Below are 25,000 nucleotides of genomic sequence, written 5' to 3'. Positions count from 1 at the left end.
GAAGGTTTGACAATTTCTTATTGAACAACCACACAGATGATTTTTTTATAGTGATCAAATGTTTGTGTACACATAAGCTCACTCCCTCCATCAAATCGACATTACCTGTACAGGTGCAATGAGTGCCACATGTCAGATGATGAAATGATCACAGAGCAACATGAAATGAAGTGCTTTGCTCAAGAGCACAACGCAATGCTCAGTCTGGGAATCAAACCCACTATCTTGCAATTGTGAGTACAACACCTTATCTACTGAGCCATGCACCTATATATTATCTGAAATGTATAATATTATATATCCATCATGGCTGATCTTATCAATCAGTTTCATGCAAGGACTACAATGGAGTATTAGGTAACAGTCCAATTATGTAACCTTACGCTCATCAGAGTTAGTTGATATGGAAGGGAATATGGTGACTGCTCTCTAGTTGCCATATTCCCTTCCATATAGGCTAACTCTGATGAGTGTAAGGTTACCTAACACTCCATTGTATTCTTTGCATGAAACTGATTGGTAAGATCAGCCATGATGGCTATATAATACTATATATTTCGGAAAATATACCCACTCTATTGATAGATCATCTTTTCCTTCACTTATGGTCTTTTAGATGACTAATGTACATATATATATATATTTAAAGCCTTCTTCTACACTCTTTTATATTCTCTCTGTATGCAAGAGCTGTTCCAATTATGCTCTATTTCAGTTTAACTCTTTAGCAATTAAACTGGTCACATCTGATCCAAATATTCTACCCGTTATATGTTCAAACTGGTCAGATCTGGCTTCTCACACGTTTACATTAAAAAAATAAACGATCCCATCATCAAAATCTTGAATCTGCAAGATAAATGCCTCATTAATTCAAAACAATATAAAATAAATAAGCATTACATTTGACAGAGTAACCTGAATGCTAAGGCATTAAGACTAATACTGTGATGTACATCAAATACATTTAAGTACAGATATACAGTACATCGACAAACTTTTAAAAATATTAAATTACAGAATGTAACATCAATATCTGAATATGCTTAGACTGGCAAAGTCAACTTTTTTTTTTACCACATAACCATATTTGCACATACCTTTTGCCATTGTAAATTGTTTGATAAAGGATATGATTTTTTTAAAATGATTCTATTATTGTATTATTATAAATTAAATCATGCCCCTTGCTTTTCTCAGGATCTAAAATATAACCAGATATCCTACACTCTGATGGGAATTGATGCGAGTTTGACATTGTTTGATGTTGACCGAACTACAGGCCAAATTTCACTGAAAAGCAATGCTGACTTGACAAAGGAATCTGAATTAGAATATACAGTAAGTATTTTGTTCAGGAATCATTTTTCACTATCTCACACATTCCTTTTTCTGTTACTCAGAGGCTTGGATGATTTTCTGATAAATCTCATGTGATATAGTAAGGAATTGTAGTACAAAAATGCAGACTGAATGTATAATTCTTGAGAAAGTCAAATCTGGTTCCACAATTTTATATTTTTTGCCACACAGTAATTTATACCTTTCTTCAGCTGTTTAGAGTAATCTGTCTGGAACATGTAACCCTGGCATTGTAAGACCTGAAATTACTGTTTCATTACTAAGCCATTAACCATGGTTGTATTGAACTGTAAACAGAAGAAATTTATCCTTTTGTAAGTTAAATAGAGGAGTCTCCACATGGCTACGCATCATCATCATCATCATCATCATCAATTAACATCCGTTTTCCATGCTGGCATGGGTTGGATGGTTTGACTGAGGTCTGGAGCAGTTGACTATAGTGCTGCTACACCAGTCATTGGGTATGACTCCTTCATAAACTACTGGATTTACGATGCAGGTGACAAAACCATAACCCACACTGCCTGATATTTTAAGCATCTCAGCGGTGATTCCTGATGGGCCAGGTGCTTTCCCTGTCTTCATATCCTTAATTGCTTTATCTACCAGGGTACTGTCAATTTGTGTAGCTGGTCCCTCAATTGGGTCAACCTTTAGCAGACTCTCCTCCTCCCATTCATTCTCCACATTCAGCAGTCTTTCATAATGGCATCTCCAAGCCTCTTTCTTTGCAGAATCATTAAGCACAAGGGCACCATACTCCATGCAGACACATTTCTCTCCTATGACATCACAGATTTTTCTCACACACTGTCTTGGTCTGCTAAAAATAGCAGGAGAGAAAACATGACAGAAAAGGAGAGAAAACATCAGATAATATTGTTCTATGAACTTCTACAAAGATGGGATGGTTGTAGTCAGACTTTGATCATCAATCTGTTTGATCAAGTTGTCTTGGGCTTAAGCAATAACAAAATCTGACAACAGAAGCTAGAAGAATTAAAACTAAATTTAGATTTCTTGATAAGATAACAATATCTTAAATGAAATAATAAAATTGATAATGATCAATAATAATATTTTAGAAAGGAAATTCACTCAGAAAATATAATCCAAGGTTACAGAGTTCATTATATGAAATTGTAATTTACCCATAATGTTATACTATTTATACTTCCTCTTTCATAAGCATGCTGGTAAGTTTTATTGTAGATGCAACATGGATGAAAGGCTAATGAGTTTGCTTCACAGCTATGCAGTTCTGGGTTTGATCCCAATTTGAGGCATCTTGGACAATAGTCTTTTTTTGTAGCTATTGGTTAACCCATATTTTGTGAATGAAATTGGGTTGATGGAGACTGTATAGAAGCCCATCAGGTGAACTATACCTCTAATGTAATAGATACAGCCTTGTCACACTCTATGCCACATTGATTCTGTTTGAAAATTAAGTTAAGGCCACATATGTCTGTGGAATACTCAGTCACTTACACATTACTTCAGGAGCAGGTAATTCAAATGATTGAACAACTGATTCCTCATTGTGGGCCAATGGAGACCCACCACCCTGCCACAAATAAGTTTAATTAATGAATGATTAATGGAAAGACAAGAGAATATGGGAATGGAATTTGAAGAATTAAAGCAAAAATAACTGAGATTTTTTAGATATTTGCAGAAATCAGTGTGCTCAGCAAGGGAGAAGAAAGTTTCCCCTATTCATAATGTTACTTTGCACTTGATTGTCAAAGGCGCAATAAGAATGCATGCCAGAATCTTTAGACTAAGATATATGAGTGGGCCTTTAGATCTAGGATTCTGAACAAAATCCTTGATAAATTTCTGGACTGGTAGTTCAACTAGAAAGTTCTATGACAAATTCTCAATGCATAAGAGCTGGGTAGTGGTGTCCAAGAGGTGTCAATATACCAAACAGGATTGGGTGATGTGTGACCCACAATATATATATATATATATATATATACCGGAGTAAGCACATAAGTGTGAAACAAGGTGGAAAAGATGAGTACTCAAATACCAGAGGTAGAGTAATATGCTTTATTTCAAAGTAGCAGAAAATATAACAAAAGCTGTTACTCAGAGTTTCACGTTTCTGTTCATCGGACAGTTTTGCTAAAGTAGAACAGAAATAACGATATGTTCAAAACTAGTTAAAGGATACACCTTTAAAAATGGACTTGTTTCATTGGTCCTTTTAAATAACGGTCTTATGCATGCGATAAACAAAATAAACAAAATAATTGAATCGAAGAGCAGATTCAAAATACGTATTATCATTAATTATATATGAAATATAATTCAATTAATACGATTAAAAATTAAAATATTCCACAACAGTATATATGCATACTAAACCATCAATATAGATATATACATCAAAATTCACAGATGGATATACATAGACCACATTCATATGCAGACATATATATGTAAGATGTAAATATACACACAAATACACATATACATAGAGGGGGAAGAAAAAGAAAAGGTAATGATCTTATAAGCAATAGATAGCTAAAGAAATGAGTAAGACTAGGGGAGGGGAGGCATAAAGCTACAGGACTATATACTAGTCCTGCATACACTAGTCCTGTGTATATCCATCTGTGTATGTTGATGTGTATATATATATATATATATATATTTATATATATATATATATATATATATATATATATATATATATATATATATATATTATATATATTGATGGTTTAGTATGCGTATATACTGTTGTGAAATATTTTAATTTTCAATGTAATCAACTGACCATTCCTTCAAATTTCAGATCTTTTGCTTATACTAGAAACAGCTACTATAATTATAGTTGTCATCATCATCATCGTCATCATCATCATCACCATCATCATTGTCATCATCATCATCATCATCATCATCAAGCAGTGAATCATTAGCATGCTGGACACAAAGCTTAGATGCATTTCATTTGTCATTATGTTCTGAGGTCAAATTCTGCTAAGGACATCTTTGTCATCATTCAGCCTTTTGAGGTTGATAAAATAAGTACCATTCAAATGCATAGCCCTCCCCTTAAAACTTGCTGGCCTTGTGCCGAAATTTGAAATCCTCATGATTATTATTATTATTATTATTATTATTATTATTATTATTATTATAGCTTGTGGTAGAAGCTGCAGACAATGGTGTTCCACCTCGTAAGAAAACAGTTTTAGTATTGGTGACGGTAGACAGAAATAGGAATACCCCAATATTTGACAAACAGATTTACAATGCCGTCATAAATGAAACCTTATCACCTGGCGAAACCATCATCAGTGTAAGAGCTACAGATGCTGATTCAAAGGTAACAAATTTTTGAATATACTAGTCCCTTAATAAATCCTTGGTGCTTATAGACTAAATATTTCAAAAGAGTCTAGAGACCATCATTATGTAAACAATTTCAAGTAAAATTATATATATATATATGTGTGTTTACGTGTGTGTATGTCTATGTATGTGATGTGACGCGCGCGTGTGTGTGTATGTGTATGTGTGTGTGTGTGTGTGTGTGCAGATTTGTAATGATCAGCACATTCAAGGACAAAAACGTAAACTAATGAAGCCAAACGGATGTACAGAGTAAGTATATTAGTTTGACATTTAGTGAAGGATTTTGATGGTAAGTTAAAAGTAAAAATATGATGTTTCAAGTGTAGTTCTTTACTGGTTAGTGGAAGAAAAGGAAGAAGGAATGGATAGTCAGGAGAAAAGCACATGGGCTGTGTATATATATATATATATATATATATATTGATAGATAAGTAGGTAAATATATAGAGAGATACTGGCAGTCAGCATATTCCATTCCTTAGTTGCCATCTCTGAAGAGTCTAGAGTTACATAATTGGACTGTTAACTAACACTCCATTAAACCCCTAGTGTGAAACCAATTGGTAAGACTAGCTGTAATTGATTATATTATAAATGGGCACTTTGATTAACATATATACATATACATACATACATACACACACACACACACACACACACACACACACACATATATATGTGTGTATGTATGTATGTATATGTGTGTGTATATCTATCTATCTGTCTGTCTCTCTTTCTATCTATCCATCTCTCTCTTTCTCTCTCTCTCTCTCTCTCTATATATATATATATATACACATAGTGTTTGAAGTGGTGCACAGATATTGTATATTGAGATAAAAGAGGTAGTCAGAATTTTTGTCTTGAAGAGTTCGTTTAAATGAATGAAAGGGCTAATAAAGAATTATCCAAAATTCTGACTGCCTCCTTTTTCTCAGAATTATATATGTGTGTGTGTGTGTGTGTATTAATTGAAGTGTACAGTATTATAAATCTATTTTGGCTGATCTTACCAATTGGTTTTACACTAGGTGTTCAATAGAGTGTTATTTAACAGTCTGATTGTGTAACCCTGCACTCATCAGAGACAATAGTTATGGAATGAAATATGGCAACTGCTCTCTGTTGTTGGAGGTGAACAGACACAGCCTGCTTGTGGTTGCAGTAAGAAAGACGATGAAATGAACCGAGCAAGGATTAATTTAAAGTTTAATTTATGTCTCTTGGTATCAAAACACCACCTCTAGTGGGTGTTGCAAGGTGACGACATAAAAGAAGGAAAACACACTAATAAACACAGATGTTTATGTGGCTTTTAGGCCCCCACTCGACTGAAAACAAAGCACATATAATACATGGCATTTTAGTGCCAAGGGACATAACTCTTAACCTAACCCTTGTTCCGTTCATCTCTAAAATTGTTGGTGCACTTGTCTATATTATCATGTCTAAGTAGCAATCTGCAAAACTAGGATTTTAAATAAAGAGACCAGTTAATACACATATGTGTCAACGAAACAATAACAACATGCAAGACTTTTCTAAAGTTCAACAATTATCATTGTTGTCATCAAGATTTCAACAATGTATCTTTGTTTCTTTATCAGAAATGAGCCCCTTCCTTCTAAGAATAAAGAAAATAATAATAAAAAAGGGAAAGAAAAAACATGCTCATACAATCTCTCACTCTCTCTCTTTCTATCTTTCTCTCTCTCTCTCTCTCTCATACACACACACACACACACACACACACACACACACACACACACACACACACACACACAGAGAAACACAGCCTGAACAAAAATGGATTTGTCTATATTCTTACAATATGGTCACTGTTGTTTCAAGAAAACAAGTGTAAGCTAAGCATGATTAATCAAGGGAGTGATTGCAGTGATTCATATATGTAATCATCATCATCATCATCATCATCATCATCATTTAGCGTCCGTTTTCCATGCTAGCATGGGTTGGACGGTTCTACTGGGGTCTGTGAAGCCAGAAGGCTTCATCAGGCCCAGTCAAATCTGGCAGTGTTTCTACGGCTGGATGCCCTTCCTAACGCCAACCACTCCGTGAGTGTAGTGGCTGCTTTTTACGTGCCACCCGCACTGGTGCCAGACAGAGCTGGCAAATGGCCACGAACGGATGGTGCTTTTTATGTGCCACCGGCACGAGGGCCAGGCGAGGCTGGCAACGGACACGAAACGGGGCAGTGCTGGCAACGGTCGCGAAACGGAAAGTTCTCTTACATGCCACCGGCACTGGTAACACATCTGCAATTTCCATTGATCGATTTCCATTGATCGATTTCGATTCTGATCCTCACTTGCCTCAATGGGTCTTCACAAGCAGAGTTTCGACATGCCACCGGCACTGGTAGCACATCCGCAATTTCCATTGATCGATTTCGATTCTGATCCTCACTTGCCTCAACACGTCTTCACAAGTAGAGTTTTGTGTCCCAAGAAGGGAAGGTATGCATACGTAGGCTGGCTCCATCCCATGTAGAAGGCCACGGGTTGTGGACTCACTTGTCCTGCCGGGTCTTCTCGCGCACAGCACACTTCCAGAGGTCTCGGTCTCTAGTCATTTCCTCAGTGAGACCTAAAGTTCGAAGGTCGTGCTTCACCACCTCGTCCCAGGTTTTCCTGGGTCTGCCTCTTCCACAGGTTCCCTCAACCGCTAGGGTGTGGCACTTTTTCACACAACTATCTTCATCCATTCTCGCCACATGACCATACCAGCGCAAACGTCTCTCTTGCACACCACAACTGATGCTTCTTAGGTCCAGCTTTTCTCTCAAGGTACTTACACTCTGCCGAGTGTGAGTACCGGCATTACACATCCATCGGAGCATACTGGCTTCATTTCTAGCGAGCTTACGCATATCCTCAGCAGTCACGGCCCATGTTTCACTGCCATGTAGCATGGCTGTTCGTACACACGCATCATACAGTCTGCCTTTCACTCTGTGCGAGAGGCCTTTTGTCACCAGCAGAGGTAATATATATATATATATATATATATATATATATATATATATTAAGGGCATTGCTATACATAAATGGCACATGCTAGGAGGGACTCTTAAAGTCAAAACGACCATAATAACCACATTGTGCCAAAGGTGAGGGAATGCAACTCTCAAAGCTTCGAGAGTTGCGAGTTGCATTCCCTCACGTTTGGTACAATGTAGTTATTATGGTAGTTTTGACTTTAAGAGTCCCTCCTAGCATGAGGCATTTATGTATAGTAATGCCCTTAATATAAATAAATATATTTATAGGGAATAATTAATAAATTTTTCCCTTATGGGGTTTTTCACACTAACTACTTGATAAATTCTTATAAAGAATTTATCCTATATTTAATATATATATATATATATATATATATATATATATATATATATATATATGCACACACACACATGTGTGTGTGTGTATAGTGAAAAAAAACTTTGTATGTAAATTATGATTTCTCAATACTGTACTTCAAACACTCTTATGGTGTCCAATTTAGAATATGTTGGTGTGTTAAATCTTTATATATAAAAGTGAGGTTGTGTGCTGTCTGTCTCCTACGATTTAGATTCCTAACTACTCCCACATTTTGCGGTGCAGTTTAACCAAAACCGGGTATCTTATAGTCGTGATTTATATCGAGCCCTTCTGGGTATTAGCGCACATCTATGATGAGTCTACGATTTAAAAAAAAATTTACCATCAATTTTTCCCATTTTTAATGCATTTTTGGCATATATAAGGGAAGTAACTCTCTAAAAATTTATTATTAAATCTCAAAATGTAAAAAGCTACAGTAACACCCCCCCACTTTGTGGTTAGCCATATTGAGATGGCTATTATACTTTACATCTCTAAAAATGCTTATATAGGTATTTCCCTTACAAACCTGAGCAATGCCGGGCAATACTGATAGTTTAAAATATTTAAAAAATCCTTTTTATAATATATTTATAGTTTTAATGTTATAATAATTATTCTAAGAAGCCTTTTCAAAAAAAAATAATTAATTAATTAAACTTTTATGTTGTTTTTTCTTTATTCACAGAGCCCCAACAATGTAATTTCTTATTCAATTAAACCATCGTTTAAATCTGACAAGTTTTATATAAACTCAGTGACTGGTGCTATTTCTTTAATGCAAAGTATTTCTGGAGACAGTGATAACTCCTATACCGTAAGTGAAATTTTAATAATTCTGTAATAAACATAAAGAAAATTGTAATATATTTCAATGAAACTATGAAAGAAATATCCAACACTTACCTTGAAACATTACAAGTTCTCATAGATTATATCGTTTAGGATATTAGATATTGATATCAAAATAATTGAGCAATAGTGAACAGGTTTTGATGTGAAATTAATTAGAATACAAAAAAGATGTTATTGAATTTAAATCTCTATTTTAACTCATAAAAAAATCAATTAAATTAAAATTCAAAATGTCACAAGAATTTTAAAAACTTTCAAGAGAATGTGAGATAATTGCTTTTTTTTTTTTTGACCAATGGATCTTGAAGCATATAAGGCTATAAATAATAGTATCTAAATATTGAGTTGAAAACCCTTTTAGACAGAAAAATTTGAAAGATGTTCACTGATACAAAATAAAATTCATTTTAAAATAATCTTTTTATTTCAGCTTACAATAGCAGCCCAAGATCAAGGAGATCCTCCACGTTCCTCTACTTTTGATGCTAAAGTTACCATTCAGGTACAGAGAAATAAATTTTCACCAACCTTTACGGAGAAATATATTGAAAAAAGTATCAGCTCAACAGCAAATCCTGGTGAACAAATTGCCCAAATTTTAGCTTCTGATCAGGATACTAATGTAAGTGTTTTGATTTTTCTTTGCTTCTTTGCTTCTTTTCTTTCTCTTTTTTATTTTTTATTTTTCATTTTTTACTTGCTTCACTCATTGAACTATGGCCATGCTGGGGCATTACCTTGAAGGGTTTATAATTGGACAATCTGATACCAGTACTTATTTGTTTTTAAATCATGGCCCTTATTCTGTCAGTCTCTTTTGTCAAACGACTAAGTTATGGAGATATAACTACCACATACAGGCACCAAAGACACACACACACACTAACAAACAAACATGAGTGTGTGTGTGATGGGCTTCCACACAGTTTTTATTTACAAATTCACTCCCAAGGCATTGGTCAGTCCTGTGCTTCAATTTTTTTCTGTTAATATTTTTTCTGCCACTGTCGGTTATGATGATGAGCGTTCCTCTTGATCACATCAATGGAACTGCCTGCTCATGACACATTAACGTGCAAGTAGCTGAGCACTCCACAGACACACATAACCTTAGTGTAGTTCTCAAGGAGATTCAGTCTTGTCATATTCTGTAATTCAAAGACTGGTCCAGTTTCCAAGCAAGGTAATATTCCCCATGCCCAGACATGTTTTCTTGATAAACTGGAAACAAAGAGCACTGCTTACATTGCAGAGGCACTTGTTTACAACTATCACAGGAAGTCAAGTCAAAAAAACAGTTACACATACATGATGGTTGCACCATCGTTATCGAGTATGGCCATTGCACGAAGCTTACCTGTTATTGGTGCTGTGATCAAATGTGACTTTTTAGCCCAGCTAAAGATCTACAATGACTTGTACAGAATTGGCAGCTAAAAGCTTTACTGGCAATAGCCAGCTGTAGTTGTAACTGGGCTTCATGTGCCTTTGCATGTTATTTAAGTCCTCCTGTGGAATTACACTCTCTTCCACATGCCTGACAGATATGATTAGTATGGTGTGTAACACTACCACTAGTGGCCAGGTTGTCACTCATCTGTCTCGCTTTATGACTACGAAAATGACTCTTGAATCCCGCTTTACTGAGGCAGAGTCTTGCACAGACACTGCATGCCAGCATCATAGGAAGACCCTTTCCATCTGGAAGTGTAACAGCGATGCCCTTCCTGACATCCCTCCTTACTTTCTCATGTGCAACTCGAGATTTCTCAAAATACACATACATACATGCATACATACATACATACATACATACATACATACATACATACATACATACATGCATACATATACACATACATATATACATACACATACATGCACATACATACGTACATACATACACATACATACATACATACATACACCCATACATAATACAAACTCATACACACACATACATACATGCATACATACATACATACATACATACATACACACATACATGCATACATACACACATACATACATACATGCATACATATACACATACATATATACATACATATACATGCACATACGTACATACATACACACACACACACATACATACACACATACATACATAATACAAACACACACACACACATACATACATACATACATACATACATACATACATTGTAATACACTACTTAAATACCAATCATGAGAAATTAGACTTCTTAAAACCAGAAAGGAGAAAACTTATTTGAAGACTGCAAATCCAAATTATCACTGGAACTGTAAAAAGCTGCCAAACTTTCCAGAAGTTAATCTTTTAAGTATATATGAGCATGTATGGACATGCAACTATATACATGAGAACATATACATAAAACAAAACATACAAACAAATCTGCACATATACATATATACAAAAACACCCTGTTGATCTTGGAATTACAATGATGGAGCCTTGGATCTAGGTTAGAAAACAGCTCTTTTTCTATTGGCAAGAAATCTTGAAATAAAACTGAATAATGGCATACATACGTACATGCATGCATACATACATACATACATACATACATACATACATACATACATACATACATACATACATCATACACCCATACATAATACAAACTCATACACACACATACATACATGCATACATACATACATACATACATACATACACACATACATGCATACATACACACATACATACATACATGCATACATATACACATACATATATACATACATATACATGCACATACGTACATACATACACACACACACATACATACACACATACATACATAATACAAACACACACACACACATACATACATACATACATACATACATACATACATTGTAATACACTACTTAAATACCAATCATGAGAAATTAGACTTCTTAAAACCAGAAAGGAGAAAACTTATTTGAAGACTGCAAATCCAAATTATCACTGGAACTGTAAAAAGCTGCCAAACTTTCCAGAAGTTAATCTTTTAAGTATATATGAGCATGTATGGACATGCAACTATATACATGAGAACATATACATAAAACAAAACATACAAACAAATCTGCACATATACATATATACAAAAACACCCTGTTGATCTTGGAATTACAATGATGGAGCCTTGGATCTAGGTTAGAAAACAGCTCTTTTTCTATTGGCAAGAAATCTTGAAATAAAACTGAATAATGGCATACATACGTACATGCATGCATACATACATACATACATACATACATACATACATACATACATACATACATACATACATACATACATACATACATACGACAAACTTCTTTCAGTTTCTGTCTCCCAAATCCCATTTGCTCCCATGAGCTTTGGTTAGCCTGGGGCTATAGTATAAGACACTTGCCCTTGGTGCCACACAATCAGACTAAACCCAAGACTTTGTGGTTGGAAAACAAATCATACAACCAAACTGGCATTCTCTCTACATATTTGAACCACGTAATATGTTCAGCATTGTGACACATTGCACTTTATTATATGTCAAGCAGAATGGAAGTGTTTCAAAGTTTTGGTCTGAGAATCAGTGACAATTATAAGTATGTATTGTATTTTACCTTTTGCTTGTTTCACTCATTGAACTGTGGCCAAGCTGGGGCATTGCCTTGAAAGGTTTCAGTCAAACAAATCATCCCTGGAACTTACAGACACAAGGAGGTGCTGAAAAGTTCCTAACTTTAAGGATCTTTCATAGGGCTTAGAACAACTGAAGGACCATTGCAAAAGGTATGTGAATCTGAGAGGGGAATATGTTGGATAAAACTATAATTAATTGTTCCTTCTCTATTTTCTGTTACCCAAAGCCAGGAATGTTTCAGCACCCACGTCGTATATATATATATATATATATATGATAGATTTCTTTCAGTTTCCATCTACCAAATCCAGTCTTTGGTTGGCTGAAAGCTATGGTAAAAGACACCAGCCCAAAGTGCTGTGCAGTGGGACCAAACCTGGATCCCTGTTGCTGGTAAACGAACTTCTTACCACACAGCCATGCCTACACCTATTGTTTAAAGTTGACAAAAGAAATGTTTCAATAAATGTTTAAAGATAAACAAATTATAATACCATTATGAGATTTTTTTTTTGAAAGAAGTTTAAATAATAACAGAAGTTTATGTAACTGTCTTTTCAGGCACCATTTAATTTAATCACTTACAGTATAGAAGGAAATGATGAGGCAAAGAATTACTTTGCCATAGATTCAAACACTGGATTAATAACTTTGAAGAAATCAATTGGAACAGCATCACAGAGTACCTACCAAGTAAGATTTTAAAATAATTTATAAATGTTCATAATTGTAAAAGTTTTTTGGTATGCATCTGTATATAATGAAATGATGTGTACATATGTGCTAATATGTACATAGCATGTGTGTGTATGTATTTATGTATCTATCTTTCTTCCTTCTTTCCTTTCTTTCTATCTTTCTTTCTTTCTTTCTTTCTTTCTTTCTTTCTTTCTTTCTTTCTTTCTTTCTTTCTTTCTTTAGTGAAAGATAGCTATGGCCAGTTTATGGAGTTTTGTGAGGCCCAACGTTTGAAGGTCATGCTTGACTACCTCATCCCAAATCTTCCTAGGTCTACCTCTACCCTGGATTCCTTCAACTGTTTGGGAGTGGCACTTCTTCACACATATCTCCTCATTCATCCATAGTACATGACCATTCCAGCGCAAACGTCTCTCTTGCATATATATATATATATATATATATATATTATATATATATATATATATATATATATATATATATAATCAAAATAAGCAACAAGGATATCCAATGGTAGTGTAGTACAATCGTTCATGCAACTTCATTTAATTAAACAATGCAAGTATTACATCAGTTTTAAAATGTAGAGCAATCTTCAGCTGCCTATGGAATTGTCAATTCAACTAAAAAATTCCATATGCAGCTGAAGATTGCTCTACATTTTAGAACTGATGTAATACTTGCATTGTTTAATTAAATGAAGTCACATGAAACGATTGTACTACACTACCATTGGATATCCTTGTTGCTTATTTTGATTATAATCACCCCATTTGATTTATAGGGATAATACCATAACAAATTCTAGTGCCTTTAACTTACGTACCATATTCAACTGAATCTAAATTTTTACTGAACTTGTATATATCATCATCATCATCATCGTTTAGCGTCCGTTTTCCATGCTAGCATGGGTTGGACGGGTCAACTGGGGTCTGTGAAGCTGGAAGGCTTCGTCAGGCCCAGTCAGATCTGGCAGTGTTTCTACGGCTGGATGCCCTTCCTAACGCCAACCACTCCGCGAGTGTAGTGGGTGTTTTTTACGTGCCACCTGCACAGGTGCCAGACAGAGCTGGTGAACGGCCACGAACGGATGGTGCTTTTACGTGTCACCGGCTCGGGGCCAGGCGATGCTGGCAACGGACATGAACGGATGGTGCTTTTACGTGCCACCGACACGGGGCCAGACAGAGCTGGCAACCGGCCACGAACGGACGGTGCTTTTACGTGTCACTGGCACGGGGGCCAGCCGAGGCTGGCAACAGATGCGAACGGATGGTGCTTTTACGTGCCACCGACACGGTTGCCAGACAGAGCTGGCAAACGGCCACGAGCGGACGGTGCTTTTACGTATCACCGGCACGGGGGCCAGCCGAGGCTGGCAACGGACACGGACGGATGGTGCTTTTACGTGCCACCGACACGGGGCCAGACAGAGCTGGCAAATGGCCACGAACGGATGGTGCTTTTACGTGCCACCGACACGGGGCCAGACAGAGCTGGCCAACGGCCACGAACGGACGGTGCTTTTACGTGTCACCGGCACGGGGCCAGGCGAGGCTGGCAACGAACACGAACGGATGGTGCTTTTACGTGCCACCGACACGGGGCCAGGCAGAGCTGGCAAATGGCCATGAGCGAATGGTGCTTTTACGTATCACCGGCACGGGTGCCAGACGAGGCTGACAGCGGACACGAACAGATGGGTCACTTAACCCCTGCTTTCTGATATATGATTTGATTTTGATTGTTCTCACTGGTCTTGCCGGGTCTTCTCACGCACAGCATACTTCCATAGGTCTCGGTCTCTGGTCATTTCCTTGGTGAGACCTAGAGTTCGAAGGTCGTGCTTCACCACCTCGACCCAGGTTTTCCTGGGTCTACCTCTTCCACAGGTCCCCTCAACTGCCAGGATTATATATATATATATATATATATATTATATATATATATATATATATATACACACATCTATATGTACGTTTGTAAGTATATATGTATGTATGTATGTATGTATGTATGTATGTATGTTAAAGACTGAAGTTTATCATGTATCATAAGCCTTTAATCAATATTTGAACTCAGTTTCAAGAAGCTTCAGCTGCTAATAAAGTATATAAACACTGATTTATTTCAGTTGAAAAACTGAACACATTCCTCCCAAACATTTAAAAGCACAAAAATTCACTAATCCATCCATCCATCCATCCATCCATCCAGCAATCTATTTACCCATGCATCTGTCCATCCATTCTTCTGAATGTTTTGTGCATCCATCCATCCATACATCGTGCCACTCTGTCGGTTACGATGACAAGGGTGCCAGTTGATCTGATCAATGGAACAGCCTGCTCGTGAAATTATCGTGCATGTGGCTGAGCACTCCACAGACACATCATCATCATCATCATCATCGTTTAACACGTGTATCCTTAATGTAGTTCTCGAGGAGATTCAGTGTGACACAGTGTGTGACAAGGCTGGCTCTTTGAAATACAGGAAGAAAGAGTGAGAGAAAGTTGTGGTGAAAGAGTACAGCAGGGTTCACCATCACCCCCTGCCAGAGCCTCATAGAGCTTTAGGTGTTTTCACTAAATAAACGCTCACAACACTCAGTCTGGGAATCAAAACTGCAATCCTACAACTGCAAGTCCACAGGGCCATTGCACCTCCACATATCTATACATATATACACATAACCTAAGCCAGGGAGTGTAACCAGCATGCTTATGCATACCTTCCCTTCATTGGACACTGCTTGCGAAGACCTGTTGAGGCAAGTGAAATCGGAATCGAAATCAAATTTGATGACTGGCATCCGTGCTAGCGGAGCACTAGGAGCACCATCTGAGCATGATCGTTGCCAGAGCAGCTAACTGGCATTCGTGCTGGTGGCATGTAAAAAGCACCAATCGAGCGTGATTGTTACCAGCGTCGCCTTACTGGCACTTGAACCAGTGTGCAGGTGACATGTAAAGAAAAAAAAACACGATTTTCCGTGACTGTTGCCAGTACTGCCTGACTGGCCCTCGTGCTGGTGGCACGTAAAAGCACCCACTATACTCTTGGAGTGGTTGGCATTAGGAAGAGCATCCAGCTGTAGAAACCATGCCAAATCAAGATTGGAGCCTGGTGCGGCCATCTGGTTCACCAGTCCTCAGTCAAATCATCCAACCCATGCTAGTTAAACGATGATGATGATGATGACATACATTGCATATATTACAGACATAACATACATACAAGCAAATGAACATTGGTCCAATATTTCCCCAAAACTCCTACCAAGTGTAAATATAAGAAACCTGATATATCTATTTGGGTCAGAAGACCAAAATTATGTACATTATGAAGTTAGCTGTTATGCTGATGCATATTCTATTGAAGTTAGGTGAAACTAAAAATTTAAAATGATTAAAAAGACAAATAAAAGCTCCTGATTTAAAATGTAAGCATAACAATTATCCATCCATCCACCCATCAATCCACCCAAACCTACCTACCTACCTATCTATCCACCTGCATAACTACCTACTTACTGACATACATACCTACCTATCTACCCACCTATCTACCCGCCTATCTACCCACCAATCTACCTACCTATCTATTTACCTACTCACATCTCTACCTAGCTACCTACCTGTCTACACACCTACCTGCCTATCTACCTACCTATCTACCTACCTACTTATCTATTCACCTGCATATCTACCTACATATCTACATACATACCTACCTATCTACGCACCTATCTACCCACCTATCTACCTACCTATCTACTTACCTACCTATATATCTACCTACATATCTACCAAGCTACCCACCTGTCTACACACCTACCTATCTACTTACCTACCTATATATCTACCTACATATCTACCAAGCTACCCACCTGTCTACACACCTACCTACCTACCTACCTACCAACCTACCTGCCTACCTATCTACCTACCTACATACTTACCTGCCTACCTACATACATGCATGTATACATACATACATACCTCTCTGCCCAACTATCTACCTACCTACCTATTTGTATGCTTTGAGATTCACTCTTCTAAAAAAGAATTATTTCTAGTTCTCTCAAAAGTTCCCAAATATTAGCCATTTTTCAAACTTTCTAAGCAAATAAGAAATAACAGTAGCTACCCAAGAATAAAAATCATGTCCCACAGTGTTCATCACTTATATCATTTATAGTGGGAATATTTAGTATAACATTCTGATCAAATTATGAACTAATAAATTAAGGAGCCTTTTCAACTAAATGTTAAACTATGAACTTATAAATAAGGGAGCCTTTTCAACTAAGGGATTAAGCTATGAACTAATACATAAGGGAGACTTTTCAAAGTTGCTCAGCCTTTTTGGAATGGTGAAATTCAAAGCAGAGAAAGCTACAAATAATAGCATGTAAATATTGGGTCAAAAAACCCTTTGGATAGATGAAGTTGAAGGCTGCCCATGGGACTTGAACCCACAACTTCAGAAAACATGACAAACTTTCTACCACTGGACCAAAACAATCATTTGAGTTTCTCTATCCATTTTAGAAACGTTATTCTTATCAGTGAGAATTGTGTGTTGCAGACAATATATATATATATATATATATATATATATATATATATAGAGAGAGAGAGAGAGAGAGAGAGAAAGAGATGCATCTTTGTGTGTGTGTGTGTGTGTGAGTGTATGTATGCATATGCATTGTGTGAGGAAGGTTCTCAAAACAAGCAGAGGGTTGAATGGCATGCCCTGTGGTGTGTGTCCCTGTTCTTTGTGGGCTGATAGCAACACTTATGATAAGACTGGTGCCAAGTTTTATTGGACCAAGTTTGCTGAAACAAAGTTGGCTTAGAATTCAACAACAAAATGATAAAATAATAATTTTTATAAAATACCCTAAGAATGATTTAATGCTAATTTGTGCATGCCACCTATGTGTCTAAGTCAATTCGATCTGAGCAAATAGTTTAATAATATAATACGGTGTTAGTATGGCTACGCCAGCAGATAATTGCCTCCCAATAACTATCAATTATACTAGCATTCATCATCATCATTATCATCATCATCATTTAGCGTCCGCTTTCCATGCTAGCATGGGTTGGACGGGTCAACTGGGGTCTGTGAAGCTGGAAGGCTTCGTCAGGCCCAGTCAGATCTGGCAGTGTTTCTACGGCTGGATGCCCTTCCTAACGCCAACCACTCCGCGAGTGTAGTGGGTGTTTTTTACGTGCCACCTGCACAGGTGCCAGACAGAGCTGGCGAACGGCCACGAACGGATGGTGCTTTTACGTGTCACCGGCACGGGGCCAGGCGATGTTGGCAACGGACACGAACGGATGGTGCTTTTACGTGCCACCGACACGGGGCCAGACAGAGCTGGCAAACGGCCACGAACGGACGGTGCTTTTACGTGCCACCGACATGGGGGCCAGGCAGAGCTGGCAAACGGCCACAAGCAAATGGTGCTTTTACGTATCACCGGCACGGGTGCCAGACGAGGCTGACAGCGGACACGAACGGATGGGTCACTTAACCCCTGCTTTCTGATATATGATTTGATTTTGATTGTTCTCACTGGTCTTGCCGGGTCTTCTCACGCACAGCATACTTCCATAGGTCTCGGTCTCTGGTCATTTCCTTGGTGAGACCTAGAGTTCGAAGGTCGTGCTTCACCACCTCGACCCAGGTTTTCCTGGGTCTACCTCTTCCACAGGTCCCCTCAACTGCCAGGGTGTGGCACTTTTTCACACACCTATCTTCATCCATTCTCACCACATGACCATACCAGCGCAATCGTCTCTCTTGCACACAACATCTGATGCCTCTTAGGTCCAACTTTTCTCTCAAGGTACTTACACTCTGTCGACTATGAACACTGACATTACACATCCAACGGAGCATACTAGCTTCATTTCTCGTGAGCTTACGCATGTCCTCAGCAGTCACGGCCCATGTTTCACTGCCATGTAGCATGGCTGTTCGTATTCATTTTAAGATGATAATCTTAACACATTCCTTGTTTACTATTATTTCCTATAACTGACCCATTTTTTATTTGTTTACTTTTATTTTTAGATTTTTGTCAGCGCCAATGATGGAGGACAACCACCTAAAAGTGCCTTTGCTGTTGTGACTGTTTTAGTATCAAGAAATCTGCATTCTCCTGTCATCACTTCTGGTCCGTCTATTCAAATATGTAGAAAAGAAAGCCAAGGTATTAGCCAACCTCTTTATCAGGTACAAGCTTCAGATGCAGATAGTGGGGTAAGTTATGCATTTTAATTCATTAAGAAAATACAAAATAAGAAGATATAAATAAAAATTTTACTTATAATGCTGAAATAGGTAAATTAATGACACCTCATGATATTGGTGTGTAGAGTATTTTGTATTTAAAATTTAAATATGTATATATATATATATATATGATACATATATGCCTATATATATATGTATATATATATATATATGATACATATATGCCTCTATATATATGTATATATATATATCCACATGTATGCATATACATATATATGTATATATATATATATATACATATGTGCATATTTATATATATATATAAGCATATATGTGTATATATATATACATATATGCATATATATACATATATGTATCTATATATATATATACATATATATATATATATATATATATGTATATATATGCATATATATATATATATAGGAGGAGACCCCCTTCGGTCACGACACAGACCATGGGATTGCACCTAGAAAGTTACCATCCTAGACACAAGTCCGGGCGAGGTTGCTTATGGAAGGCCAGCAGTCGCCTATGCATACCGGCCTTCCCTCTCCACGCCACAAGTGTTATCCAAGGGAAAGACAAAGGTCGATACAGCTTGGCACAAGTGACATCGCAACTCATTTCTACAGCTGAATGAACTGGAGCAACGTGAAATAAAGTGCCTTACTCAAGAACACAACACACGGCCCGGTCCGTGATTCGAGCTCACAACCTCACGATCATAAGCTCGACACTCTAACCACCTAGCCATGCGCCTTCACTGAGCCATGCGCCTTCACTGAGCCATGCACCTATATATATATATGAAAGAAGGTTTGAAAATGCAGTTTTAAAAGATATTTATTTACTTTACCGGTTTCACTTTTTAGAAAAAGATTGTCAAAAGTAATATGTAAAAGTTTGGTTGTGTTAATTATTGGTTGTCACAAAGTGCTACAATATTTTAATGAACTTGTTATACAGTCTTTGGTAACAAGAACATGTTAAGGACATAAAAAAGTTTAACAAGTTCATTAAAATATTGGGCACAAAATATTACAACATATATATACATTCTCAAGAAAATGTTAAAGATAGTTTCCAGAAGGAATTATTGAAAAGTTCAGTGGAATTAGGTATTGCATCTGTATATACATACCCGCACAGAATATGAGTTCAAAAAAGTTTGCATTATAGTAGTAGGGAAGCTCAAACTGACCTGGTCCACCATGTTATTGTAAAAGACTATTTTCTACTTCAAGTGACAGTGTGCCCAATATTTTAACGAACTTGTTAAACTTTTTTATGTTCTTAACATACCAAAGAATGTATATATGTATTGCAGTATTTTGTGACAACCAATAATTAACACAACCAAACTTTTACATATTACTTTTGACCATCTTTTTCTAAAAAGTGAAACTGGTAAAGTAGATAAACATCTTTTAAAATTGCATTTTCAAACCTTCTTTCATATATAATTCCACTTGTGCGGTACCTTACAACTCCACTTGTTTATATATATATATATATATATATAACCAGCTGATCTAGTGAGGGGGGCCGGTGCGCATTGATGCCGTCGAGAGGTAGGCCCCGAAACGGCGCGCATTCTCTCCTGATGACCCCATACACTTGCTAGCTTCCGATATACGGAGCTTTTAACTGGTAGCACTTACATGTGCAAGTTGTTTGCAAGATATATATATATATGCATATATATATATATATGCATATATATATATATGTATATATATTATATATATATGCATATATATATATATATATATATATATATATGCATATATATATATATATGCACATATATATATGCATATATATATATATGCACATATATATATGCATATATATATATATGCATATATATATGCATATTATATTAGATATATATATATATATATATATATGCATATATATATGCATATATATATATATAACTTAGAATAACTTAGAAAGGTTTTTGGCCAGTATTGGCCCAGGCCATGTCTAACTTAATAGCACCACCTGGCAAAGTCTTTCAGTTCAGGATTTGGGCACCAAGGCCCATTCGAGCAGAGAGTTATTGTTTGCGGAGACATATCCGGGTGTGGGTGGTTTGTCTGGTACTGTTTGAAGGAATTTGTCCAAAGACTTGTTGAATTTTGTGTGGTCAGTTTCTTTTTTGACGTGTCCTGGTGTAATGTTGAAGAGAGCGGGTCCAATTGAGGTGAAATAGTTGTGCCGTATTGTCGTTATGTGATGCGATTTAGATTTTTGTTGTGGACGGATGGCACGTGGTCCAAGCCTTGGATGCATTTTGAAGGTGATGCCAACATCATTCGGACAGTGCTGATGGAATATTTTCCACATCATACAGATAATGTAGCGTTCACGGCGTCATTGGAGTGAATACAATTTCAGCTTCTCTAGTCTACCCCAGTAGTCAAGGTCTGACATGCCATCTATCTTTTTTGTGATTGACCTTTGGGGAGCTTCAATTCTCATAATATTTTGTTTTGTGTAGGGAGACCACAGTGGGCAGCAGTATTCAAGGTGGGGTCGGGCAAAAGTGGAGAAGAGAAGGATAATAGCGTGGGAATCTCTCGACTGGAAGGTTCTGAGAATCCAGGAACACATTCTGCGGGCCATGTCAACTTTGCTGCTTATATGTGTAGCCCAATGCATATATATATATGCATATATATATATAATATATATGCATATATATATATATGCATATAATATATATATATATATATATATATCTATATATATATAATATATTCATATATATATATACATTATATATATATATGCATATATATATATATATATGCATATATATATATATATATATATATATATATATATATGCATATATATATATATATATATATGCATATATACATATATATATATATATGCATATATAATATGCATGTATATATATATTATATATAATATATATATATGCATATATATATATATATATGCATATATATATATATATGCATATATATATATTTATATATGCATATATATATATATATATATGCATAATATATATATATGCATATAATATAATATATATGCATATATATATATATATATATATATGCATATATATATATATGCATATATATATATATATATATATGCATATATATATATATATATATATATGCATTATATATATATATATATGCATATATATATGTATATATATATATGCATATATATATATATATATATATGCATATATATATATATATATATATGCATATATATATATATATATATATATATGCATATATATATATATATATAGCAATATATATATATATATATATGCATATTTATATATATATATATATATATGCAATATATATATATTATATATATATATGCATATATATATATATATATATATAATATATATATATATGCATATATATATATATATTATATATATGCAATATATAGATAATATATATATATATATGCATATTTATATATATATATATATATATCATATTATATATATAATATATATGCATATTTATATATATATATATATGCATATTTATAATATATATATATAATGCATATTATATATATATATATATATATGCATATTTATTATATCTATATATATATGCATATTTATATATATATATATATATAAATATATTATATATATATATATATATATATATATATCTTATAATATATATATATTATAATATAATATAATATATATATATATGCATATATATGCATATATATATATGCATATATATGCATAGTAGACTCAGTGGTTAAATTATTTCAAATTATATTCTTCCTAATAACCTTAAAGGCAATATTATTCTATAAAGAAATATTTCTAATTTGTTTTTAAGCTAATATCTAACTTTTGTTGATCATATGGAATATTACTCTCATCATTGAAAATTCCTTACTAAATGCTATCAATATATATTCCATTACTTTTTCAGGCACCAAACAATGAGTTGAAATTTTTCCTCAATAAAGCTTCAAGCACCTTTTCTATAAATCCTGACACTGGTGAAATATTTTTGAAATATCCACTTCAGAATGATCAAAGTACAAATGTTTATGTGGTAAGGTTTTATTTCCCATTTCCTGTTTTGCAATTTATTGTTGTTTATTTCCAGTTTCCCTATTCTGTATCCCGATCTTGCACTAGGCATGCGTAACACATACATACATACATACATTGTGGAAATTGACTTGTGATCAAATAAGATCACTTCTTAAACATTTACTTTAAGGAACATCACACATTTGGTCTTCTTGTTACTGATGATATCTCGACTTTGCCTTTCATCCTTTCGGGGTCGATAAATTAAGTACCAGTTACGCACTGGGGTCGATGTAATCGACTTAATCGGTTTGTCTGTCCCTGTTTGTCCAATCTATGTTTAGCCCCTTGTGGGCAATAAAGAAACAGATATCTCATATGGCTTCTAAGGCCCACAAAGGAGCTACAAGTCATTCCACACTGACAATAAGTCAGCCTTCCAGCAACAGCTTGACCTACAATGGGACCTACATTGCCGAGTGAGTCTCCTTGGTGACCTGCACACCCTACTGCACAAGGTGTGTGAGAAAAATGCTAGATATCACAATGGTAGGTGGGATACCTCTTTGACCACGTTTATGGCTGAGTAGGCCTACTGTTGAGAAGCTAACATGGCCACACTGATCATATGAAAGAGACCCTTTTCTGCCCTTCTCAGGGAGAGGGATCACATCCTCCATATATTTATCAGGACTTTTCAGCTCAGTGAAAGCAACCCTGTTGTTCTCAAATTCTTTTACACCAGTAGCAATCAGGTTCCTCCACAGCTTCCTCTCTGATGAAATATTTTCCCACATGCTAATATCAATATTGGTCTTTTACAGCATGTCTTTAAAATTGTCTTTGAAACACTTGTGCAGCTTGCACTGGGGACAATTTCCTTCCTACAACTCACCATACAGCATCTGTTTCGGCATGCAACTGTCCTCTGAACTGATATGATGACCAGACTCTCTAAGTTGGTGTATCATAACCATGGATTCAACATTTGCTATTTCCACCAGCTGCAGTAATCTCATATCAGGCACATAAGATCACTTTGAGATCTTCAGGATATTATGCAAGCATCACTGGTGAAATCACTTGTGATATCGCATATGCCTGTGGTAGGTTGGCTGAAGACAATGTGCCAGAGCATTACTGAAGAAGCTATATATACATACATACATACATACATATATATATATGTATAAGGACTCCAAATTTGCCATCAACATGTAGGACAAAATACTGCAATAGCCTAGGTTTCAGAGGTCCACAGCTCTTCAATATCCTCCTGAAGGACCTGAGAGATCTGCATGGGGTGG

At 35.8% G+C, this 25,000-nt stretch overlaps 1 protein-coding gene across 1 annotated transcript in view; it reads left to right on the top strand.

Moving 5' to 3' along the window:
- Window positions 1-25,000, top strand: part of LOC115211772 — a 412,137-nt gene that overhangs the window by 125,706 nt on the left and 261,431 nt on the right. The window contains exons 34-40 of the mRNA XM_036503112.1: window positions 1,201-1,341; window positions 4,526-4,711; window positions 8,818-8,946; window positions 9,415-9,606; window positions 13,169-13,300; window positions 19,400-19,588; window positions 23,587-23,712. Coding sequence (XP_036359005.1) covers window positions 1,201-1,341; window positions 4,526-4,711; window positions 8,818-8,946; window positions 9,415-9,606; window positions 13,169-13,300; window positions 19,400-19,588; window positions 23,587-23,712 — 1,095 coding nt within the window. The remainder of the gene's footprint in view (window positions 1-1,200; window positions 1,342-4,525; window positions 4,712-8,817; window positions 8,947-9,414; window positions 9,607-13,168; window positions 13,301-19,399; window positions 19,589-23,586; window positions 23,713-25,000) is intronic.

The sequence above is a fragment of the Octopus sinensis genome, linkage group LG5, assembly GCF_006345805.1.
Source record: "Octopus sinensis linkage group LG5, ASM634580v1, whole genome shotgun sequence".
Lineage (NCBI taxonomy): Eukaryota > Metazoa > Mollusca > Cephalopoda > Octopoda > Octopodidae > Octopus > Octopus sinensis.
This window is presented reverse-complemented; position numbering and strand designations above follow the sequence as displayed.